This window comes from Limanda limanda, chromosome 21 (genome assembly GCF_963576545.1).
Source record: "Limanda limanda chromosome 21, fLimLim1.1, whole genome shotgun sequence".
NCBI classification, from domain to species: Eukaryota; Metazoa; Chordata; class Actinopteri; order Pleuronectiformes; family Pleuronectidae; genus Limanda; species Limanda limanda.
In genome coordinates this window covers 18,706,373-18,733,601 of record NC_083656.1, presented here as the reverse complement: position 1 = coordinate 18,733,601, position 27,229 = coordinate 18,706,373, and the positions used below count along the sequence as shown (strand labels likewise).

The following is a 27,229-nucleotide window of genomic DNA, read 5'->3' as shown; positions in this document are numbered from 1 at the left end:
AGGTGTGAACACGGGCCAATGGTTTTTCTATGGGAAGTCAATCAATGATACCAAAGTGGTTTCCAGACTGAAGATGCCGGCTGTATTTGAATGAATACATGCGAACCCACCTTTTTCTGAGAGTTAAATAAGAAGTTTAATAAAACTACAGGTACTGAGCTGGAACAGGAAATCGGTCTATAGTTTATCCTATAGACTGAAAGCAGGTCCAAACAGCAAGACTGGTTCTATCCTAAATCTACCAATTCATGATTATCTAAATCCGCATTTCTGTTCAGATCTGGCTTTTGAGCCAAATTTGGTCATAGCTTCCTTTTTATCTAATGTGGTTTTTTTGTGTGTGGGTGTTTTATGAAGCCAGGTACTCCCAAAAACAGGTTTACTAAGGTGAACTCCCAGTGTGACGCAGTGGGATGCCAGGAAATTTAGAGATTATGAAGATGTGTCTGTACCTTCATACAAAATCTAAGGGATCTCCAGACAGTCAGGTGACTTATCTTATCAGTCACATTGTTGAGGCCTCCATGCTGCTCAGCCACAAACACATCTTAATTTATAATTTTATCTCCGCTTCCAGCAGACCATACCTTATTCATATACTGAGTCAACTGTTACCACCACTTACTAAGACACGCACAGTCTGAATCTGTCTCTCAGGAATGATGTTGACTCAGTGACAAGTGACTGTTTGCTCACCTTCCCCTCTCCTCTAACCCCCCCTCCCGCACTGATCTCATATATCACAGGTAAAACCCTCCTCTGTATCACTCTCTCTGTCTATCACTTACACACATACACCCTCATGGATGGACATGTTTAATTTCAACACCCCTATTGTGTATCACCTCCCACACACTGCATTGACCCAACATGTAGACACACGCATCCTGCCTAAGTCAACACGCGCACACATTGCACTTATGCACAAACACACACACACACACACACACACACACACACACACACACACACACACACACACACACACACACACACACACACACACACACACACACACACACACACACACACACACACACACACACACACACACACACACACACACACACATGCCTGATGGGTTTTTAAAAAAGTACAGAGGCTGAACACCTTGAATTAAGATTCTCTCTTTGAAAAACATAGTGGAAAATGGGAAAAAGTACCAAGTCCTGAAACCACTATTAGTGGTTGCATGGCAGGTTTAATTGACTAATCACTGGCTATTCCTGGTCAGTGGTTAGCAAAGGGCTCTTGACACAGCACACTTCCACATGTTTAAGTAGTGTACACGAGTTTCTAGCATCTAGCTCGCATAGTTTGGAGGGTAGATATCCCATGCAAGAATGGAAACCTTGACAGGCGTAGCAACACTAGGCGATGGACCTTCACACTGTCAACTGAAACCACTCCAGCTACCAGTGGTGAGCTCCGAGTGTTGAGAGCCGGGCATTCAACTCATCAAAGTACTCCAAGCTATAAATATGTGAAGTTCATTGCTGACTCTTTGGCATTCATTTCACTGAATATGAAAATGTGTTCGAACATGAATCTGGGAAAAAACATTTTTTAACCTATTTGTCTATTCATTTTTGTCTTGCAGTTTGAGAGTTGTTATTTATAAATGCGGCCGAAAAAGTTCCCATTTTACTTTTCAATGTTCCTTCCCCCAAAGGGACGAGACCGACTTTCTGTTCAAGAGTCAGTGTTTCACCCACAGGAAGACAAATTAAACATGCTATCACCTCTTTAAGTGCATACTTTTTTGGGGAAAAATAAAATCCTGTCTCATTAATGCACCATTTCCACACTTGTTTACTTTATATGAACCTATTTATTTAGACTGAGACTATTTTAAGATACGTATCGTCTGTTTTGAGTCTTTTTATTTATTTATTTATTCAATGAAAGAACGATCTGATCGAATGACTGTTTCCATGGTTTAAGGACAGTAACCTTTTCATTACTGAAAACAACGTGACTGAAAATGAAGATAAGATTAAAGGACGATTAATTATAAAATTGGAATTAGCAGAGAATGATTATTAGAAGAGAGAGATGGAATTGAATACTTAAAATGTTCATTTGTTTGGCTTTCTCTGAATGAATTCCGGAAAATGCCAGCACAGTCGGGGACGGACCTTCTCCATATGTAGAACCATGCAGGTGATTCTTTGGTCAGACGCATTCACAACAACAGGAAATCTGCCAAGTGTACAGGTGAGGGGGGGGGGGGGTGAAGCATGGAGGAGGCAGTAATGTATAAATTCCACTGCTAAGGTCATTTGTTTTTGTTTACAGCACATCAGCATACATGTCGACCTGTATTACCAAAAGCTCTCCACTCTTGTTGTCTTTCCAAGTCTTCTCGGTGTCTTCTATGTGTACAGCACCTCAGACATTTGTATGGTTTTAGTTTTTTCAGTTTTGCTCTTCCAGTCAATGCATGACTTTATGTGGAGTTTTTACCTGGGGGGCTGCCAGGGGAAACTCCAGAGAAATTCTCCAGCAACTGACTCAGACATTTGTGTCCTCCGGATAATTCCGAAGTTCAGTAAATGTCTGAAAGCAGCTTCAGTTACAAGTTTCTTATGAAGAAAGTGTAAAATGAGGAGAATTTATGCTAAATTTAATTGACATTTTACCGCAGAATAAAGTGTGCCTCTCAAATTCTTATATTTGACAGGGTTGTTACACAAACTCTTGGTTCTACCCTCAACAAAGTCGATTTCCTGTAATTTACTACATTGATGATTACTCTGACGCACTATGTGTCAGTACATGTGTGAGTGTGACTTGGTCATGAGTCACGCTGTGGAGACTCCAGATGAACAGGAGACTGCCAGCCAAAGGTAGGGCATTGTTTTTTGTTTTCAATCTGCACGTCAATCAGGACGCAATGACTCTTGCATTGCATTCTTTTGCCTCACACTTATCTCACAAGCTGGGACACACATGAGCACATCCACACGTCCACTCCTCTTACCCGTCTGAGTCCTGGTAGTTGATGTTCAGCCTCTTGGTCGACCCCAGCAACTCTGGAAAAAGACAGAGAGGGAAAAAACGAGGGTGAGGGGATGACGACCATTGGCGTATAGTGACATATTTGTCTTTGCATGTGAGCTCTACAGAAATCCCTAGATCGTGTTTTCTTTCCCCGTGTTTTCTTTTCCATGTACTTCTCCCCGTCATCACTCCTTCATTCAAACAACCTGACAACCCCGACGGGATGGAAAGCTTTCCTCACCTCCTGCTGCCTCACACAACCTTCTCTCGATGCGTCTGACATGCTCATGGCAGCTCAAAGATTCAAAAACAAATGATCGTGCCTTACAGAAATGTACTATTCCGCCTCATTTACACTGACATCTTAGATCTTTAGAACTGATAGTGACTGCCATGAAACACAAGCATGCCATGACAAAACACACACATTCATGTATATGATGTTTTTTCCTTTTTCCAAAGCAGCACTTATGAATAGGCAGATACTGAACAAGTTGTTTTTTACTCACCGTGGAGCAGACAGACTGCTACTTGTCCCATCACCTCCTCATGCATTCTCATCTCCAAAAGAGAAAATAATGTAGTCTCATCTCTTGTCTCTCACTAGTCCTGCTTCTACATAGGTTGCCACATTAACCTAACTTTACCAAAAAAGGTGGCTAACAAAATTCAATTCAATATCTTTTTTAGAAATTCTGTCTCCAAATTAGTTTTTTTAGACCACACTCACTTCCTCTTCATTGTGCATAATCCTCTTTTCTCTGACTATCTGAACTCCAGTAAAATCTGGCGATCATCCCAATGCCTTACTCGACCCTTAAATGGACATGTGAAATCATATCAAACCAGACTTCTAGACATCAAATGCAGCACATCTATCTCACACGTTCATCTTCCAACCCTGAGGAGGACTGGAAACTCTCCACACACTGCTAAATATGCTTGGGCGTCCCACATCGGAGATCTACTGAAAAGGCCTTACTGTGCACTGAGACCCACACAGGAACCAAACTGCCAATTCAGAGTCATTCATCACAGTCAATCTCCCTCACTGTTTTCTCCCACATAGGTGTGGGACATCACAGCACTGTTCCAAGTATGTGTGTGTGTGTGTCTTTGTGACTGTGTGTTTGTGTGTGTAGGAGAGAGTCAGGTACAGTGAAGAAGATTTGGTACAAATGCAAATGAACTATTTACGCTTCTTGTTCCATTAGCGAAAGAGCCAAGCTTATCAGCTACCAAGCCTGATAACTGCATGTTAGCGAGCTCGTTAGCTCAGAAAGCTTTTCCTTTCACTTGTATTGAATGAAATGGTGTAAAATAGAGAGCAAAATGCAAGGAGGTGGAAGAAAACAGAACAGTTCAGTAAATAGAGGGATCACAATTCTTTCTGGTCATCTGGCTGCTCATTGTTTTGATTCCCCTCAATTATTTTTAGCTTCTACCCAGAACTCCGATATATCTATATTACACCAAAACTAACGGGTAGAAGCAGTCACTGACGATCAGGGTCAGAGCTGATGAAAAGCATCCATTCCCTTTGGAGACAAAAGCCAAATGTTAGTGTGTGTCAGTGGCTTTTGGCCAGTTGACTAGGGGCTTTACAATTATTGTCCATAAGAATGATGGCCGAAACTATGAAGCCTCACTCGATTAGTAATAAATCAGAATGATCTTGACAGAAAAATGGATTACGTAATTTCAAAAGGGAATGTTTAACAGCAGCAGCTGCAGAAAAAGGCTTCTTATGAAAAAGCAAACTCTCGTAATAAATATTCCATATAAAATGTGGAGAAGAATAAAAGAATATGAAGCAGTTTGCAAATTCATAGCACATAATTGGGTTCCCACTGGAGCCCCGATTAAATATTGAATTATGTTCTTTCTGGTTTATTGATGTTACTTTTCAGCTCACACTGGGTAAAAATACTCTGATTTCCAGTACCTTTGGGGTTTTGTGCATTGAAACACACAGGACCCGGAGTAAAAGCACAAAAAAAGTTTTGAAAGACCCCAAATAGATAAAAAAGTATTTTCTCCTGGAACTCAGTTATTGAAGAATGCATTCTCACTCATTACGATATCAACTGGAGCCTCCCATGTCAGAAATGCAGAGATTCACGGCACTGCAGTGTCTTTTTCAAGATAATTCTCTGCTAAAGGCAACATTAATGTGCACAACCTGGATACAGCCATGCTTCATTTTTGATGTTATCCTTCTGCAGCAACAGAGTGAAGTTTACTAACAGGACTGTGGTAGAGCTGTTGCAGCTTAAGACTCAACTGCATAAAAACAAGAGCCTGAAGGCACAAAAAGCCACATTGATAATGAGACAGATAGAGGGGTTGGGCGTTGGGCTGCTTGCCAAAACGGGGTCTAAACAGTCCCAGTGGTATGGAGAGAACAGGGCCCTTTCAGGAGTTCTAGTTACAACATGAGCCGACATTCCTCACATAGCACACCCACCATGCTATCCTACTCGCTCGTTGTCTCCCTGGCTATGTATCCACAAGCCTGTCAACTACCTTTTCTCTGCACTGCTTGCTGTTCCCTCCTTCCTGCTTCTGCACAAAACTAGTAGGGGGGCTCCTCCTGTCTTTAGAACCAATTAAATTAGCAGCATGCCGACTTTATGTGTGTTTGTATGTGTGTTTGCATGTACGTGTTTGTATGTGTGTGTTTGTATGTGTGTGTGTGCTCCCTCCCCTCAGCCATTGGAGCCGTGTGCAAACAGATGTGTAGTAAATCTCAAGCATTGTGTTTTCTTGCAGAGACAGGGAAATGATAGGCTCTGCTCGCTGCTGAAAGCTGACGTCCCTGCAAACAAAAATGATTGCATGCTAGGAGTTGTCTGTTTGGAAGCCCTCTATTGTCTTCTATGGTTACAACAAACAAAGCTTTGAAATCTCGTGATGCTGTGTTTTGATAGCCTTATCAGATGCATATATGCAACGCTCCGTACTACTGTTGTTGTGCTCCCGCTGCACCTTCGCATTAACAGCTGAGGCGTCCCGGACAGAGAAAAGGGATCTAGAGTCTTTGATGTGTAGAGCGTAGTTAAGAGCGCACAAAAAGAAGTGGAATAAAGAGAGGAGGAGGAGAAGTCAGGGAGAGAGAGCGATCTATTCCTTTATTGAGGCGAGATGAGAGGGATGTTTTTTGGTGTCAGGTGCACAAACAAAGAAAACATGCAAAGTACTGAAAGTGTGCAAACAGCCCCGAACCTCTTCAGAGGAAGAACAGCAAGCGATGGGAAAACCTGGGAAATGAACATAAAAAGGAAAAGACAACCAAAAAGAAAAAAGACAGCTTGCTTTTGTTTGGTGTCGAACAGGACTCCAGCTGGCAAGAACACGCATGTGTTGCTTTGGTTTGCTCGGCTACAAAACTTATTTCAATATGTCTTTGATCGTGGTCCACGCAAGCAAAGAAATGAAGGGGAAAATGAATGAAAATAAGAGGGAAAAGAAATCAAACCAAAATACATAGTGATCCGAGGAACAGAGTTGTGTGCTTGTGACTACAGGGAACACGGTATACAATACACAATCAACTATTATTAACATTCACCCCTGTCCATTTGTTGGTTTGTTTGTTTGTGTGTCAGCAGGATTACACGAAAAACTATTGAATAGAATTTCACAAAACTTTGGTGGAAGGACATTGGGCAAGTAAAAACACATTCAATTTTGGCACTGATCTGAAGAAAAAAAAAAATGCTTTCTTTAATATTTCGAGACTTCCTAGGAAATAACACATGGATCATGATGAAACCAATCTGGGGACTGATATCTGTGAGTGTGTGCAATTTGGTGCACGTTAATTGAATTTACCTGAACTTTGGGGCGGAGATATGTGTTCTACTGAGTGCAATATAGTTTTTAGCTAATATATTACAAAAATGGATTAGTGTAGCTCTAAAGATGCAATACTGTTGACTCTAGCTGTCTCAGTTAACAAGGGAGCACAGCAACAGTGGCTTAGGCTGAAGTAATGAGTGTATTTACATAAAAGTCTCAACTAATGCATCTTAAATGTTGCTCCTGTGTTCTACTGATGATAAATCAAGTGCAGCAGAGTGCAGCTTGCAGACATTTGCTATATCTTTAACTGTGTGAATATATCTGAAATGTTTGTCTCTCGGCTACTTGTCTTGCCGAGTTCTTTAGACATGCTGTTCTAAAAGTAGATCATGCACGTATCAGGACTGACTTCTGTACTTCAATGTCTTCAGGAAAAGAGAGAAAAGCCTTTTCCGTCTGTCAATAATAATAATATAAAAACACAAGATATAACGGTAGTAAGTTGCAGACTTTGGTCTTTGAATATTTTTTAAAAATTTCATTCTGGATCTGGAAAATATTCCTTGTAGTTTTACCACAGGGAATCCAAACCCACTTCCACCCACACAGGCTTCTCATTAACAAAAGCAGAAAAGGACACTTGATTCAGTTGCGGCTTGGGACGAGCCCCCGCACCACAAAGGGCAGGCGGTAGCCGGCATACAAACGGCAGAGCCGAGACCAAAATACAGGGGGGGGAGGGGGTAATTTAAGGTCATCATCCGTCTCTGCCGATAACTGGTTTGTGGTCAGGTGAGGACCTCATCAAGGGAAACACTTATCCAGGGAACACATCCATCTAACTACACTGATTACTGAGAGGGTAAACACAGCGCCTTCAACCAAACCACCGAGGCACAGTGGGGACAGAGCTTTCCTCCAGCTGTCCCACAGAATTCCTAATAAGGCTCCAAAATCATAAGGAATGCACACAATTTTCCCTTCAACCCCCTGTTGTTGTTTCTCATAATGTGGACGACCGTAACAAATGTTAATGCTAAATACAAATCATACAAAATGAAGGGAAGAATGAAAAAAAAACAACAAACAAGTTCATAATCGAGGAAGGCGTCTGCAACCTTAAATTAACTTTGAAATCCCAGCTGAGAGTGTCTCCCGCTTGGCTTCAGCAGCGCCGGCGTCCTTGGCAGGAGGTGAGGTGGAGACCAAATCCCTGTAGGAGTATGCACGGTGCATGCATGTCTATGATTGTAAACAATGTGATCAGACGTGAAGTGACACCAAGTTGGAGCCATCAGCCACCTCTTTACCGCAGATCCAACATAAAAGTTCAGATCCAGTGGATCTAAATGTAGAATCTTTGTCAGCACGTAAGGTTCCTTATAGCTATAAGGCTATAAGGAATAAGGAATTTAAGGGGACAGTTGGACCATGGCGGAGGAAAGCCCTCTACTGAGTGCTATTCTGATTTTGCAAAGCAAATGTTTAAACTGCCATAGAATACTAACTGAAGTTGAATTTGGGCGCTGTCTGTCAGAAATGTTCGGAAAGGCATCTCATTGTCAAGTGTAATCATCTCTAATCCTGCTAGGTCATAGACTGATATGTAATGCATGTTAATGCAGATAGGTGAATTGAGTCCCAGCCCAGCTGCCTACAAAGGCAAAAAGAAGCCCTAGAGCAAAACTCAGCTTCAGTCTTTAAATAAGTGAGTGAGTTGCAGCCTAATGAGGCTTCCTGACACGGTGCCACCTGCAACAGAGCACCTTTTGTTTTACCTTATACCAAGAGACTATGAGTTGTACTGCGAATGAAAACAAAAGTGGTTGGCTTACATGTATAAGTGTGTCTGTGTGTTTAAAACAATGTGTTGAAAACGTATCGTGGGCTGTGTGCATGTGCTGCAGTGTACCAGTGTTCTCCTTAAAACTACAGAGGAGATAAAGACGGTATAAACAGTGCACACCAAACACCCAGGGGCACACAAATACACCAAAATTCACAAAGTGACACACTTTAGCATCATCAATTCTTCATCAATTGCTTCATGGCCGCATCGTTTGCTATAAGAATAAACGCTGGAACTGGGTCTTGAGAAAAACCCTTAACACCAAAACAGCCCCGGGATGTATCATCCAATAAATTTGCTCCATTGTTAAAAATGTAGAGAATAATCTCCCGTGGTGCCGCTGGCAACTAGGTCAGACACATTCAATATTCGCTGACAATGAGCCAGTGTGAAAATGAAACAGATGATCTGCAGAAATGTGTTGCATTTGTTTATAAGAGTGTGTGTGTGTGTCTGTGCACGTGAAACAGCACAGCTACATGTGCGTGCTTCCTATTAACAAGTGTAAACACACCTGCCGGTTTCATGTTACATAACATGTCCCAACCCTGCACCTCAGGGATAAAACACTTTACATTCCACCATCTGTTTACTCTGACTTATCCCAATCACTCCTTTATTTCCATGTGCTCTTTCTACTGCACATAATGCTCTGGGTTTAACAGTTTACTACCTCAGTAAGATAGCCTTGGAGCTAAAAAAAAAAAGGTGATGTTAGTTACATCTAACATTCACCCAGGATTGTGCAATACGATGCTAGAAACTGTATTGGAAGACAATATAGATTCAGCCAGCAATCATGACCACAATATTACATTTTGATATCATTTCTGTATGTTGTGGAAAAGGATAGAACTCTTCTCACTGGCCCTTGCAAATATTGCATGTACTTTGGCAATACAAGTGGAAAGCTGGTGAATGATAGGTATATTATTTACTATAGGTATAGGTATATTATTTGTTACTCTGAGCCCAGGATGCTCTTTTTCTGCATACCATCATCTTGTGTATAAACAGACGTCAAAAGGCACATGGGACAATCCAATTCTGAACAAAGTACACACAGTGTGTACACAAATTATGGTAAAGAAGTAAAGTTTAAGCGCAAACCCCCAGCACCCTCCCAGGCACATCATGCACATGCATTCAGACAGTCTAGTCTTCAACCAAAGTGGGGGGCCCTCTCAGCTCAGGGCCCCAGGTAGATTGCCTGCTTTGCCTTCCCTGTTCCAACGCCCCTGATAGTGAAGTAACATGGATTGAGGTGTATAGGAAACCATTTCAAATTAGAAAAAGCTGCTAATTAGATTTCCTCAACACTGCCTGAGTTGATATTTGTGGTCCAGGATGTACAATTGGGGTGCCTGGGGTATATTCATGTACTTTTGGTACAAATGGTGGTAGAGGTAAAGGTGATATTTTGCTTTACACACACAGTTTCCTAATTGTTTACCATGTTAGTTACAAATTGCACATAATATAACCAGGAAACCTCCTCTGAAATTAGAGCACATAAGGGTTAAAACATATGTTTACTATAATAGGATACTGCCTTACCAACAGGTGTTTATCCTCCAAAAGGCACAATGAGAGTGTAACACATAACGTCCTCATTCAAACAAGCTCTCCACTTAAACATTTTATAAGACTGCGACAATCAATAATTATATTAATCCCACGTCAAACGCACAAACAATAAACACCATCCATTTTAGTCTAATGAGATATTCCATTTCCTTTTTCATTTCTCTGCATTTAGCAGCAAGGTGCCCGAGAAATGGCAGAACCCAATCCCTCTCCCATAACTACCGAAGAGGACTGGGGTGTAACGAGAGGAAATAAGACACAGGTTCATGAAGAGTTCACCTGCATGGAAAATGGGGGTTTTAATAGCATTCAAATAAAGCCCAAACTTCTCCATCTGACTGATGACTGTGGGCACCTAGCCATGGGATTTGTTTTGTTTTATATTGTTGAAAATGAAGTCGAGCTTGACTCGATCATCTGCTGTGTCATAATCCCTACAAACCAGACAAAATACAAAATGTGTTGAGCTCTAAAGACTTCTAGTGCAGCTCAAACTCTTGGGCTTCCAAATAGATTAATTATTCCCTTTTTAAAATAGTGGACAGAATCTAAGTCTTGATGCCATATCTGATCATGCTGCTGAAGTAAAAAAAACGATTGACTTAGCATGTGTTACTTTTCTCACTCAAACCCTGCAGCGAGTTAGTGAACCGTCATGTGATTATTGGACTTAGGCAAATACCAGCATGAGGTCACACACTCCAACGTGTGTGGAAAAGTCATTAGAATTCTCAATTAGCCAAAGAGGCATGGATCAATACACTCTTGCCTACATACCATTACTGTATATGCTACTTGAAGGTTAATTTAGCACAAAGGCTACTCCCTGCTTGCTTATGGATGATTCTAGTCTTTTCAAACCCCAAGACCTACAGAGTGGTGTAGTAATTACTTGACTAACCTCATCCAACCATCTCAACACAACGCAAAACGAAGCCAAGCCAAACATAGGGCTCGGAACTGAGTCTTGATATTTTTTGTTACCAACCAAAACCAGGACATGTAAACTATAATGTACGGTTGGTATTGATGGTCTATAGTCACTTTCATGGTATTGCTACTTTGATCAGATCTTGAGTTGATGAGTTGAACCCAATCCTGGAACACAAACACAGCACCCTCACATTGACAGCCTGAACAGCAGGCACACAGAGAGACTCACAGGACCAGTATAAATATTTTACAGTCCATGGGTCCACCAATGTGGTGTCCCACTCAAATTTGTTCAGGTAGTCCCAACAGCCAGTCAAAAAAATAAGAAATTCATTTGGCATTGATTATACCTGCCCAGTTATCAACATAACTGAATCTGCCTTTATCATAGCACCTATGTCAAGGTTTCTAGATCAGGTTGGCATTCACTCATATTTAATAGGTTCTTCCTTGGGTCATGCACCATCCCTCATCCAAATTCCGTGGAAATTGGTTTTCAATAATCCTGCTAACTAACAAACGCTAATGAAAACAATAACCTCTTTGGTGAAGACATTTCCCACAGAATGAATTAAATCTATGGCAGTAACGGGTGAGCAAGAAGGTCACCGTCACGTCCAACAGGGTCTGAGAGACAGGTACACAGACTACTGAGTAAAAGATAAGTTCTCATGAGAGAGAAAGATAGCAACTGCATTACACATACAACTGAAACTCTGAGGTCTGACTGTCTGCGTTTACAGTAAAAACGTTATGGAGCATGGCACAGGCATGCTATAGCTCGCAGTAGCGCAGCACACACAAATGTTAGAGATGTCCTACGTTATTATGAAAATGTCTGTTCATATCGAAACTGGCCAGACAAATTATAATATGGCTGACCATTAGTAGCAACTTGTAAAGGAAACAAATTAAGTTAAGAACAAAGAAAAAGAGAGATTTTGATATCAACTGATATTAAACCACTGGATTAAAAATATCAACTTTTGCGAATTTGACCATTAGAGATGCTTTCGATGGATGTGTTGCATCTTAAAAACCTTCATACAACCTGTTTGGGTCTGCGGAGAAGCCAAATAAGCAAAAAGGAATTGAAGAAAGGTTGCAATGAAAATCTGAAATAACATCAGTGAAGCATTCTCTGATTCACCTTGTTCGCACCATATTTGCCTAACATAGACACACTGATCTGTTCCAGAGTATCATCCAAGACTCTATGAATAGAGTCTTATTATGAGGCACAGTCACTTATCAAACAGCTACAGAGCCAGGGGATATGAAGAGCCACCACGGTTGATAGTTGTTGATGGTGATATCTATTCGCATCCAATTTAGGCTCACAGATGGGAAGAGCAGGTGAATGAAATGAAGGGATAAATGAAAGAAAATATAAAAGACTGAGATAATGTGGAAGATTAAAGCCAACACCAACCTCTCCTGCTGTTTCTCATTAGTGCTAAGAGATACTGACGCAACCCAGTTCCAGATCAGTAGACACACTCCTCACACACAAATGCAATACAAGAACACAAACAAAACCTCCTTGTCAGACATTTACGTTATCATTGTCTGTACATGCATAAAACCACTGCCACGAGTACTCAAAGTACTCCGCCTACAGATATCTTTATTTTTGTTATTGTTGTATCCATCTTATCACAGAGCCAAATCCAAACACATGATTACAGTTCGGGGGCATGTAGAGGCAGGGCAGAACTCGGTGACACCGTGCATCACAGGCTGAAGGCTACATTCATTCACCTGCCTGACTGACAGCTTGTTTTTCAGTAACAGAGGCAAAGAACAGTGCTAAATGAAGATCAGCGCCATACTAAACTATGTGCACCCCGGAGAAAGTAACAAAACACTGGTCGGGCTGGATCAAATGACACTGTGGATTGACTCTACACATACACATAGCTTAATTACTTCAGTAATTTCCTCGACAATCCGAGACAGGCCACCCCATCTGTCAGGACGAAAGGGGTCAGGATTAATGTGTACTTTCGTGTGTGTGTGTGTGTGTGTGTATCTGATACCATGCAAGAGTAGTTCACACTCTGCTTGGCTTCAAACCAACTGTCTGGCTTAAAAGTAGAAGACTGATTAGCCCAGTTAGCAGGTTTGTTATTGGGCTTACACATATATTACAATACTGCTACAGAATTTAAATACTAAAGAAAAGAAAAAAAATCTATGGATGTGTTTGGACATGTGCAGTATGTATAAGTGCATAGAGAATGCTATACACGACTGATATTGCAAACATATGCCTAAGTACACATCTCCTTAGGTACCCTTAAGTCTTACCGACTTCTAATCTGACACTAGGCCAGATGGGTTATCCTTAATTCAAGGTAAAGGAATGAAGGCAGGAGGGAGGCCAAGATAAAGGATGGGGGTAGGGGTGAGGGTGTTGCTGAGGAAAAGACGGATCTGCCAAAAGAATATCCTGTACTGAATGGGTTAGGATTAAAAGAAATCAGTTCAGCATTTACACTTATTAGCTTTTTATTAGCTTCTTAATAAGATTAGTGTCCAATTCAAGCTCCTCTTCTGTTTCTTACCTATAGTGATGAATAGTGCCCAGTGCATTTTTGTGCCAAATTTGAAGCTATTCCCTTCAGGTGCTCCTGAGATGCTGCATTCATGAACACGGGTTTGACATAAAGCCTAAAAACACAATGCCACTGGCAACATCTGTCATCAGTGCAACATTAACATTTAACTCATCTCCATAAGCAGATTGTTGATGTGAAAATCTAGAATCTGTAGACGAGAGTCAAGAATTTGGGGCTGAAGGCGTTTCCTTTCTAGTTTAAGGCATTCGTTGCCCGCAGGTAAACAGTCCTTGTGGAAAGCAGAAGTGGTGGAACACATTGACTGAAATGCAAAGTCTTTTGTCTATTTATCAGCCTTCGTGCAGATAGCTGTTAACAGAGATTAGCCAACAGGTATCATTCTTTGTGTTTTGTGTAGAGAATAATTTGACTCATGTGGGCTTATCGGACTTTAAACAGTGTACACCAAACGGAAGACAGAGTCTCAGTCTGGATATCCACAGTCTGCACCAGAAGCCTCAAAATATTGGCCGTTGCACCGAAAGGCTTATTCATTGTTGGACTGACAAATAACATTATGTTTAAGCTTAACCACTGACCATAAAACGAATACCTTATAAATTGACTTGTTGATTAACACAAACAATTGGCAATGCTTGTGTCAATTAATTAATCTTTAAAGTTTTAAACTGTTGGGTATTTTTTTTCACCCGTTTTTTCACAAGCATTCATCAGGGCCTCTGCTGATTATAAAAAAGAGGGAATGTAATTAGGATATGTTAATAACAATAAGCCGTATGAATCAGCTTAAGTTGCCATCCTGACTTCATGGCTTACTGTGTGTCCGCTGTATGTCTGGTAAAAATGTGCCAGAGATTTGTGAAGTTCTGAGTCATCAATATACTATGTATGGCTTATATGGCCAACACAATAGATGTTCAAATATGATCTTTTGCCTTTGTGTCATGGCTCTTTGTCCATTTGCCCGTTGAGAGTCACCGAAAGGCCTCGTGTTTAGCGTGACAGAGGAGAGGGTTGGGCCGTGGGTCAAGATGAAAGAGAGCATGTGTTGCAACAAAAGACATTGTAATCACAGAGGCCTTTGAAGAACCTCTAGTCTCTAATGGACCCCATTGAGGGAGGGTCCAACAACACCCTCTTTAGGCAACGCCAAGTCAAGAGGGTGTGAGGGGGCAACACTTTGGGCAAGATGACTTTATGAGTCAAGCTGTCACTCTAAATGACACAGAATATAAATAGCTAACAGAAGCCTCAGCCTTCTGTGTAACACACACACACACACACTGCCCTCTCCCACCCGGACCAGAAGGATGATATCTATATTATATAATATTTTATTTTAATACTTTAGTTTTAATTTATTTTTATATATTTTATTTAAGTCCATTGCCATCGACGGCTGAATGTAATTGTTCTGCATATGACAATTAAGTCTTGATTCTTGAAACCACTGTATCTCCTGTACACTCACTGCCACCCACCTGACTTGACAGCTTGCAACAGCTAGGCAAAAAAACATGGAGACTGTTTAAGGCGACTTAAATTGACTGAGCATCCAGCCTGATGTCAGCAGATGGCTGATTGGAGAGGAAACCTCCCATCTCAGCTCCCCTTCCATCAGCCAGCTACAGTAGCGCTGCTAATCCCTCCTCTGCCACCTTCCAGCCTGCTCTACAATTGAGTTCCTGCACCTAACAGAGCTCCTGCTGTGTCGACACAAGACATTGTGTTTAGGGGCTGATGCTGGTTTTATTATGATATCAGTCTTTAGCAAAGGTCAATATTTGCAATGTGAAATTCCAAGTCTCTTTACTTAAGGCAAGATGAGATAGGAGCTGAGTCTGTTTGTATTTTCATCTCAGTTGTAGAATTGTTTAGATTAAGAACAGGAAAAGGTATTGATAATGACATATTTGTAGTAGCTCAGGAAAAGGCTGCACTCAAGCACAGAGGTGCTTTGAGCTTAACGAGAATGTCAACAAGTTAAGGCTTTTTTCCCCCGTTCTCCTTTAGTATGCTAAAACGGACAGGAATATTGTCAAGCCCCCTTTCCAATGGTCAAAAAACTCATGAACACCCCCTTATATCTGGCTTTTGTCTGTTATGGCCATGGATACAATCAGCATTCACTCCCGAACAAATGACTCAACCCAGACAAACGTTTTTATCGGGTTTGGCTTCCTCCTCTTCTTCCTTCTTCTTATTCTTCGTCTTATCAGCAATACACGTTTGTCTACTTATTGTTTTTTGCATCTGGGGAACAATGTGCAACAGCATTTTTTTTCTTGGTATTGTGCAAAATGAAATGATGCAATGCTGGCAGAGAGTTGAAAGAGCTTTTCAGATTCGGGTGCGTTTGTGACGTGGAACATGACTCAATCACAGTGTGCCCACGTTTAAAAAGAACTTGCATGGACTCGCTAAATTGTGTGTAAAAGAGGTAGTTGTTACATCCATCAGGTTGAGATCAGAGAAACATGTGTGTTTGTGTGTTTGTCTGTTTGTCTGAGTAGGAGTGTGTAAAAAGTACCAAACTTGTTGGGGCATGGAGACTTGGAAGAACCCATTTACCTTTGGCACAGTTGGTATTCATGGGTAGAAGAGACTCTACAATGATTTGACTTCTATAAAGAGCTCATTAACTAAACATTATTCTGTTAAAAAGTTAATAAAAGAATAAAACAACTTGATATTTCAGTCTTCTGAGACTTTTGCAGCATCTTACTGGGATGAAGCTTTCAATCAGCAATCTCAACCACTTCCCAGATAAGGAAGGAACAGGAAGCAACCTATAGCAACATACCAAACTAGACAAATATTGAATATTGGTAATTTTCCTCAATTTGAATAAATACTCACAAATAGTTATGGACTATATGCGAGGTTCTCTTACATTATCGAAGTGCGAATTTTCTATAATGTAACTCAAAGGTTATCTCATACTCCCTTTCTCTTTTTTCTCCAACTCCAAGTCCTATGCTTCCAGTAAGACCAGCTGACCAGATGCCCTTTTTCACCAGCCCTGTTTTTGTCTGTCCTCCACATGCTCACTCCCTCCCTGACCCCCAAGGCCCCCCCGCCACTCCCTACAACTTCAGGGTGCAGTCCCAGGGGGGGTGCCTCCCTCCTCCATCTGCAGCCAGCCCCGGCCCTGGGCTTAGCCTGGGGCCTTGGGAATGTCCAGCATGTCGGCCTGACACCAGTACAACAGCTTAAAAAGCACCTGACCACTCCGGAGGATTTTCACTTATGAATAAGTTTTGTTTGTAATCACAATGTCACTTAAACTCACTTATTGGTCACATAAGGCTTTGAGTGTAATCATAAGCAATCACAATCTGTGTGTCCGACAACACATAGAAAATACCAATAAAAGACACTAGAGGCTGTAATGCTGTATTTGTGTTTTGTCATGTTTTTCCTGACAAAACAAACATGATGGAAAAAATAACATGCAAAATATAACATTTTAGTAGTCGGCCCGAAATGTTCCATTTGTCCTTGGGTGCATGGCACAGGGATCATATAAATAACAAGTATTTCTCTTTAACGTATCATTATGAAATAAATGTTGATTGCATAATGGAAACACTTAAGAATTATGATTTGGTGTTTAGATTCCTACGCAATTCTGTCTGCCACTGGGTATGTTATTATGCAGAAAAACTTGGACTTGATTTATGGCACATACGACGTGAATCTGCCATCTTGCGACCAAAACAGCAAGAAGGAAGCACTTTTGATCTCTGATTGCTATTGTGGCTTCACCGCATGCAGTGGGAACGGCAGAGGGTGGAACTATGGAAAATATGTTTCTGCTGCTGACAATAAAGTTGTCTTTCAAGTTATATATTTGAAGACAACATCTGCTTCATCTGGCACATTTAGCAATTCTACTTCCATGAACTTGTACTTGAATTTCAGCTGAATCTACAGTAAAACTCCCTCCAGCAGTTTCATTAAAACTAGTTCTGAAATGGACACTTCACCTGCTTTCACTGCAGGGTTTCCCCCAGTGCTGTATAGGCCTGGCGGGCCGCCAGGCTTTTCTCCCCCCCCAGCCAGGTTAAGCGTCCCTTTTTTTTTTTATTTAAAAAAAAAAAAAAAAATCCGTCACTCGCGCACATCAACAACACTTCACTTCCTCATTGAGCCCCGATCCCCAAGCAACCCCATCCTATTGGTCCAAACAGTCACATGTCCCACCCTGACCCATTCACTGACCCTCAGACATCAGAACGCTCCTTCAACACAGTATTTTACTGAACATACGTCCCCTTCACTGACCCTTAGTCATCAGAGCGCTCATTCAACACAGTGTTTTACTGAACATAAGTCAAAACCAAACATAAACATAAACCTAGTCCATTACACTATTAGGCTGCAGCTATTTGGTTTTATTTATTTAAAAATAGGGTACTTCTTATTTCATACATTTTCCACAAATATGGGGAGGACTCAAATAGCCCTACAAAGTTCTGTGTTTAATTAATTTCAAAGTAGGCCGACACTTGCCTGTGTATTTTGTTTGTTTGTTATTTTGTTGCTTGTCTGTTTGAGTAGCTGGCTGAAAGCAAAGAAGTAGTAGGCTAACCTTTTATTGGTAACCTTACTGTTACGGTTCATTGTTTCTGAAATAAGAGGCCTGACTGCTATGTTCACAGCAAACTTGAATTTTTTTTAATATTAAGGAGGGCTGCCACTAACGACTATCTTTCTATCGATTAATCTGACGACTATTTTATCGATTAGTTGATTAATCTAAACGATTAATTTTCCTCCAAAAAAAATCAAATTGACCCTTTCAATTCAGTTAATTTTATTTTGCTAACAACAAACTGTATGTCACCGTATAATGCAGCACAAAACAAAATGTAATGTCAAATATTAAAGTGCAAAACTGTAGGTTTAAACTAGCAACTCCAACGTGTTGGGCGCTCAAAATCCGACTCACCCCCCCCCCCCCCCCCCCCCGCTTCTCTAGCAGCCCTACCACCAGGCTTAGCAAGTTTTCTGGGGGAAACCCTGCACTGAATCAGTTTTTACCCCCGTCCATACTAACACACCTGAAATTGTTAATTGCAGAAGAGATGGAGTACAAACCAAACAGACCCAATCAGCAAGCAGTTTCTACCCTTCCAGAATAAAACGCAGCCAAGGAGTTTTTAAACTGAAACAGTGCCAGCAACGTTTCCATCTTCTAGTGGCTCTATAACGGCAGATGCATCGATAGCAAAGTCCATGCATTTTCAAACTGAAATGTAGTAGTGTGGATATTAGTTACTAACACATACACTTAAATAAAAATTGTTCCCTGTTTCAATTAATTTAATTATTGATTAAAGTATGTATGTATCTATTTCATTATGTGTTTATATATTTAATTTAAAAAGTAATTTTGAATCCTCCATAATACTCATTTTTAAGCTTCCCAGTTCAACCACAATGTGCTGCTATTCCAAAAGACATGAGGTGCCTTGCTCAGGGGCACTTTGATGTAAGTTAATAAAACAGGAGAGAACATTACTCATTTACTTTTCCAAGCCAGTTTGGCAGTGACTCATTGTTCCCAAACCAAAGTTCACACACACACAGCAGTACGAAAACAGACAATATCACTTTCAATATTCTCTGCCAAGCAGCTCTCACTGTCTGTGTAGTGTGTAACAGGCTTTTTCCTGACAGCCACAGCTTTGTTCTCTGGGCTTGTCATTTAGCATCCAGCCATGCTGATGAAAGCCCAGAACAGATAACGCCACAAAGAGAGGCTTCAACTTCACAGCCTGCTTGGCCTCGACTTTCCCTGGGCTTGGATAAGGGAGCACCCTGTCATTTGGGACAACGCTACTGTAAAGAGAGCTCGCTTGTCGCCTGACTCGGAATCTACGCAGATAAGGAACTCGGAAAGAAGAAGAAAGCCCCCTAAAACCCACACAGCAAGACATGCGAGCTGCAGGGGTCTGCGTTTAGGAGATTAGCCTGTGTTGTGCCGCAGTTTGAATCCACTTAGTTTCAAATTGTCCCTGACCTGTCTGCTGCGGGGTGCTGTGTTATGTGGTCGACAGCTGAACCCGGTCCTGTGGTTATCGCAAAGAAACTGCACTTGGTTGAGAAGCAACGGCATAGCCACTGGCAATAGCTCTGCTATCTTTGTTCTGTTTCACAGTGGAAAGAATCACACTCCCATGCCGGGAGCACTGAACAAGAACAACACTGCATAGAAATAATAGAAAACCAACAATCCCCCTTGCCTCTGTGGGCTCCATACTTACTGGTTTTGTTGCACTTGACTTTGGAGAGAAGCTTGTGAGCCAGCAGGAGATCCCCGCTCTTCACTGCCACCAGCAGATCCTGTTCTTTCCCCATGATTACAGACTCGACCGCAGACGCACTAACTGCTCACAGTCGGCAGCCTGGGTCACTTTGGTTTGACTTTTGAATGCTCCTTCAGGCGGACGGGTTCATCAAACGTTTGTCAGGAAGTTCACAGACAGATGCTGAAACCCAGCCATGAGGTTTACGTTGTGAATTCTGAGCCTCAGCAGCAGCTAGAGAGAGGGAGCATGAGGTAAACTGGCCCAGGAGGTCTTCTGCCTCACGTTGTTGGAGGGTGGATCCATTCTCTGGGATGATGGGGGTCTTGGAGTTATAGTAGAACCACTGGAGGGTCAGTTGCCTGCAGGGCTGAGAGTAGGTTCACAGCCTGCCTCCTTCAACCTGGAGGCAGCAGCCAGACCTGCTGTTACACTACAAAGGAGACACAGAAAAATCACTTTAAATCTATGTGTGATCACAGCAAAATATTTGTTTTAACTATGAACCCAGTGTTTTTTGTCACCATATGATAATGTAAGACTGGGTATCAAACCTCAATACTTCTTCAGTACTGACCAAAATACTTCTTGTAGCAGAAAATTAAAATCTCAAAAAGAATCTGGTTGTTTTTTAACTTAATCTTTGATCTCATATTTTCTATTTAAATCATAAGAATACAAATTTTAGAGCATTTTGATCAGGCACAGGTTGTGTAAGGATGTTTGTTTTTATCATTTATTGTCAATATCCCAAAAAATAAAGCATAATTTGATTGGCTATTGCCTGCAATTAAAGCAAAGCAACGGAGCAACAGTACAGTTCAGCAAAGCATGATGTCACTGCATTCAAAGTGAAGGAGCCGAGTTCCCATTAATATTAATTATTATTTTAAATATTGGCTCTGCCTCAGTAGGCCATGACAGTGTGGAAGTGAGGCAGCAGGCACAAGTCCAAGAGCCTAAAACTGAAGCAGCTACAGCGAGTCCAGATATCTTCTATTCTATTATTCACCCTGTGCCTTTCCTTGTGTGACACGTCAAAATGACTGCTATAGAAAAAGGCTCGTAGATCATGCCATCAAGTATATTTTTATAATGTAAAATATGTCATGCTCTCTGATGCTTTAAATTCATTAAAATCCATATCATACCTGCCTAGCTTCAGTATCAGTTGGGCAAAGGTATTGATTTATCTATTTTTTTTTAAGTTTTTTAAATCAATGAAATAGTTGTCATAACACTGGAAGCTTAAACTACACATGAGGCCTCAGTGAAAGAATAGTTTTTTCCCCCCTTTTGTTTTACTCAAACCTACGTCAGTTTACATCTTCCCCTGCTGTCTGAAAACATCAATGTTGATGGCTTCAGCCGTTTCCAGACATGAACTCCTGAAAAAGTCAAGACAATTTGGTCCGGACATTGTCCAGAGTCCTTTCATACATGAAGAAAGCAACAGAAGATTGTCTGACTCGTATGTAAAAACCACAACAGAAAAATCTCCAGAGCATTCAGACAAGGAGTGACATCTGGATTGACCACAGCACATCGACACTGGCGTCAGCCCGAATCACGACAATCTTGTTGTCCTTTCAAGTTGACATCTTTGTCGGTGTCTTCCATGTGTATGCCACATCTTTTTCATCCCATTATTTATTTGTTCGTTTGTTTTCAGCCTAACATATGCAACATGTTAGAAACATCATCCTCAGGCCTAATTGATCAAGATGAATCCTCCGGACATTATTCTACACATGGGTTTTACTTGGAGGCCCAAAGGACAAACTCTGGAAAATGTCTGCAGCCCCTTTTTTCAGGGAGCTTATCCACAGTTCAGTGCATGAAATCAGCTTTAATAAGCACCTAAGGACTCTTCATTGAGATCCAGATTCTGTAGCTGACATATAGATTTTACCCGGACATGTGCACCTCCATCTGCAATGGCTCTATGAACCAACTCACCCCCCCAAGAGTGCACGAGAACCACTGGCTTTGTCTTTAACATGTTAGAATAAAGTGGTGTTCCAGCACATGATGTGACATGCTCAAATTTCCCTTTGTCTGACCAAAAGTACAAAACAAGATATTCAAGATATTCAATTTACAATGACTTAAGTGAAAAGTGGCAGATTGTGCCATTTAAAAAGCTGAAACCAGAGAATGGTTTCTTTGTTGTCTCTTTTACTTGACAAATGACAAACAGTTATTCCCACCAATCAGTGCAGCCCATTCAGCAGCACGAGTGCCAAGCTGAAGTGTTGACCTGCTTGTGATCATCAAAAGAGTTTTTTGATGGATGAATGATGTCAGGTTCAGGCCTTCGACTTAAACTCGACCCAACTATTGTTTGTTTTCTCAGATCCAGGAAGCCCGGTCCCTCAGGAGTGTGCAGCTAATCTCTTACTCTTCCCGTGCAGGAGTAAAGACTCTGTCCATTGATAACACTCCTCCTGAAATATAAGGAAGCATCTTTTTTCTGTCAAGCTGTGTCTGGCACTCTGCCAACTTATGTCTTTGGAAAAATATCTGGTTTTTTTAGAGGGAAAGAGGGAAAAGCGAGGCACAGATGATTGCTGCCTCAGAACCAATTCAGCTGAAATCGCAGTCGCATGGGACGACGGATTGAGAAAACAACACTGACGATAAGCAAAATAACCAGAAGACATTTTCTCATGCAGGGGTAAAACAGTCCCTCTGGGTTTTGTCAGTTTCTAGCAGTGAGACAACATCACTCGGGCTGTGTCCCCGAGACACACAGCCTCCAGGAGCACTGTCTGTCTTGTTCCTAGCAGTCCTTAATTTCAACTGGATTTGTTTTGCAATCCTCAAAAGCATTACTATTCCCTTTGTCATCCCAACAGACAAGACACACCCACTCAGGTGAACACCCTTCTTCAACCCGTGCTCCACTTTGCAAGTCAAAAACCAAGAGGAGGCTGCTTCCACTTCCAGGCTGTTTGAGACAGACAGTTCAGGTCAGTTCGGTTCAGTTATTCCTCAGGTCTAACTGGGGTCATGGTGCAGCAGCAGATTCCAAACGCGTGTCTTCGCACTGACATATGATCTAAAACTAGCCGGGCACCTTGCCAGCCAGTAAACAACTGCATAGCTGTACAGCCCCTCACCAACACCAGACAGAAAATAAACAAGGGGTCCAATATGGAAAGGGTTTTGTCAGGTTTTGTCTTAAAAAACACAATCAGGAGGTATTTAAAAGAGGCAAGTGGGAGCAACTCAATTCACTGCCTTCTCAATAATTGGGTTTAAATGTTACCTAATTGGTTAAAAACAGGCTCACTTAAAGGATTTAGACTAGAGCATAGATGGGGGGGGGGGAGAGAGAGAGGAGAGGTGGATGGAGACGAAGGGGAGAGAGGAGACGCTCGGTTTAATCATGCGGACCATATCAGACCCCAAATCTCATATCTTGCCATTTAAGATATAGCGAATAAACACATCCACCAAAAAACACATAAAAGTCATCATCACTGTTGTTTATAAATTCGTCATATTTCCAAATACAAAAAGATCCACAGAAACACCTCGATTTCCCGACATGTGAGAGAATAACACTTTCATTCAAAGACTTGCTGTGTTTGGGTGATTTTTAAAAATGTAGCTTTTGACTTCTTGTTTGTAAATACACGACGGCGCTTTGATAGTTCGTCCTCTGAAGTGTAGTGTTTGAAAACTACGGAAGCTCCGCACGAATTCGGCCGGTGTGGTCGGCTCCAGCTGAGGAACGAGCGTTGGGGAAAGTGAAACACAAGACTTCGGCGTTTTCCCGAACACGGGACTCTGTAAAGTTCCGGTACCGAGCCACTGGCAGTACAACCACAGCCGGGGGTTCGATTCCCCCTGAGCTTAAACTTCAGAATGAATGTGTGTGTGAGGAGATGGAGGCTTCTCACCTGTTGTGGCCGGTGCAGGTGCCGACGGACATTGACATCAGAGTCACTGAGAGAAGCAGCGCTGGACAGCATGAGACCGAGGAGCGGGCATCAAGCGGACTGTGGGAATACACATCGTTTTCCGGTAGTGACTGTCAAAGTAAAGCTCGACTCATTAACGTTCCTGCAAGATCTCAAAACCATTCATTGACGGTTTTTTTATCCTTATTGCATTTGTGGTCCATCATCTGCATATAAGCGAATAGTTCCCTAGGAGATTTCTACTGTGGATTTCTGGAACTACTGCGCATCAAATGTATTGTACTTTCTGCCTGCCAACCATTTAAGGCTTTTATTTTGAAGGCAAATTTACATAACCCCTGCGAATCTAGCAACTCATATGACTTCATCCATCCGACCAACTTGACAGTTTGTTGACGGAACCTATTTCTGGATAACTGGGATCAGACAGACAGATCACAAGTTTAATAGTTAAGAGGGAAAAAAAAAAAAAATACAAACTCAAATAATGTGACAATTCTGCCTCTTATTTAAAGATTAAAGATTATTTTCTTGTTCATTTTAATTTATTGTAAACATTTATTAATTTGTTTTAAAACAAAAAAGACAAAATTACTCTGGCTGGAATTTGCACGTAAAAGTTGTTGTCTACTTTTTGTCAACAATTAGGAAAATTAATTGGTTCGTCTCCCTGCATGGGGCAACGGATTGTTCATAAAAAACACAGGCCCCTTGGAGATGCAGCCAATTGCACTCGGGAGACAGTGTGGTTATCTTGCAGCGCCATCTGCTGGTTGGAAAAATGCACTGATACAAGTCATGATCAAATGCCATACTCTCTTCTCGTGTTATTGCATTTCCAACAATTATATAATTACAATTATATAATTAACTTAAATTCCTGGATCCACATTTACATAACCCATGCGATGTAATAGATTATTTTTTTGACCCATACCACATCCCTCCACCAAGTCTCATGGAGATCTGTCCAGTAGTTTTGTGTAATTCTGCTAACCAACACACACAAAGAAACAGACGCATATGAAACATAACCTCCTTGGCAGAGGTAATTATATGGATTGTTTAATCCTCTTTCCATAAGGCTCAGAGGGGTGTTGCTAATTCTGACTATATTTGACTTGTCAGGATCATTTTTAGTGCCTCAATGTGAAGACTTATATATAAATAGGCCTCAATCTTCACACGTAGTCTAGATGAAAGTATGATGATATGTGTGCATTTTATTCTCTCATCTCCATCATTGAGTAAGATATACAGTAAAGCTGCAATGCTAGTGTAATACAGTACTTCTTCAATGTGGTAAACGTCCAATAAGCAGAAACAATGTTGATATTACTTAAGGTAACCTTGTAAAATTACAATGACGTAATTGACCTAAAAACAAACAGAATAAATAAATCTCACACATTTAGTGACACATCATTTCATGAGCTTTCATAAGTTCCAGTTGTTTGAAGGCCATTTCACAGAGCGAACATTTGTGTGGTTTCTCTCCCGTATGGCTTATCTGTCTCTTCAAAATCCCTGCACTTTTCAAACATATATCACAAGTTGGGTACTTATATGACTTTTCCCCTGTATTCTTCCTCCTGTGCTGCGAGGTAATACGACTCAACGAACCCCTCACCACACTCCTGACCCCTGAAAAGCCCTCCCCAGTACGATAGTGAATGTGTATTTGGATTTGTCATTCTCTGTTCTGGCATTTCCTATGTGTTTTCCCAACAGTCTCTCTTGTCAGTTAAATGCATCCATGTATTCACTTAGCACAGTTGCATCGGATACGCTCTCGTCTTGTTCTGTCAAGGCCGGTGGCACAGGTGGCCGACAGAGAGGTGAACAAATGCAGGGTTGTCTGAAAGATTTAAACACGTAGTTAGTAATACACATAATGGGGTGTCATTGATTTAAAACATCAGATCTCCTGCGTTGGACTTCCAACCTTTCCCGCAACCCAGCAGAGGAATGGCGCCTCATCTGTGTGAATGCGGAACTGTACGCTTTCGGACACTTGGGGCATTGAAAAGGGAGAACCCCAATGTGGAACCTCTCATCCCTGATCAGACCTTGTAGATCAGTATATGCGTTCACACAAAGAGAAATGAAAAAGGTCCTCTGAAGTCGTGCAGTTTAACAAGGTGCCGGTTGAGGTCTATGAAGCCTTTGAAACTCTCACCGCACTTGGTGCACGGACTGGGCTTGTGTCTCAGATAATGTTTGGTAAGTCTCGCCACATCTGGGAATGACCTGTCGCATTCCACACAATACAGTGAAGAATCAGATGTTATTGTGTCTATTTGTCTTTTTACACTTGGGACCCTTGGAGTTCTGGCCTGTGGGACTGACCTGAGGAAATCCTTGGTTCTGATCTTTTCCATCTTCTAACTGTTCTATGGTACTAAAGGGTTTTCAAATCTTGCTCAGTAGCCATTGGTACTCGTCTTGCAGAGGGAGGCTGTACTTCTTTCTGACTATCCAGACATTCATTTTCCTGAGTTTTGAAGTCGGTTGACAACGAAATTCCCTGTGCTTTGGGTGTTGACTGTGTTTGTCTGAGAAGTACAGAGTCTTTGGTACAGTTATTCAGCACACATTGGACTCATGTCTCGTGAGGTCATACTGGAATTGAAAGAGTACAGTACAATATCTGATGCACGACTGTATCTTTCACCACATGTGGGACACGTCCTGCTGGATGACACATCTTGCGGGTCCTTTTTAGAGACCTCATGTATGGGTGTTTCTGAAAGGTTTTCCCATCTCTGGATGTTGGTACTGTCTAAGTGGTCTTTGGGCTGCAATCACAACAGGTGTATACAGTGCAGGTGACAGCATCCCCTTGGGTATATTGTTTTTCATTCTCTCATCAGTTATTGTGCTGGTGCTGACCTTGCTGTCATCTTTTGTAAATTTTTTGGTCTTACAAGGGGTCAAGACTTTGTAAACACTTTCATATGCGATCCTGACTAACACCTGGACATGCTCTTCCTTTCTAATATCCATCATTCGTTGTCCAACAGTGGACTTTCTGTGGCAATAGCTTCCTTAATTTCAACATTATAACCAACTTGAGCCTCAACCGCACAAAAGTCTAAACTCATCTTATCCGCTTCCAAAGAATCAACAGGTGGAACAGTGTATGGAATCTTATCCCCTAGTCTTTGACCTCTGTTAACATTAGATTCTCTTGTTTTTGATTTGTCATTCTCTGTTCTGGCATTTCTT

The 27,229-nt window shown here is 41.4% G+C and overlaps 1 protein-coding gene across 1 annotated transcript in view; it reads right to left on the bottom strand.

Annotated features, from left to right (window-relative positions):
* LOC133028129 (caskin-2-like) overlaps positions 1 to 24,017 on the bottom strand; it is a 52,185-nt gene extending 28,168 nt beyond the window's left edge. The window contains exons 1-3 of the mRNA XM_061095323.1: positions 23,981 to 24,017; positions 20,031 to 20,505; positions 2,984 to 3,035 (exon numbers count right to left, since the gene is read on the bottom strand). Of these exons, the coding sequence (XP_060951306.1) occupies positions 2,984 to 3,035; positions 20,031 to 20,124 (146 nt within the window). The 5' untranslated portion in view covers positions 20,125 to 20,505; positions 23,981 to 24,017. The remainder of the gene's footprint in view (positions 1 to 2,983; positions 3,036 to 20,030; positions 20,506 to 23,980) is intronic.
* Positions 24,018 to 27,229: the final 3,212 nt, after the last annotated feature.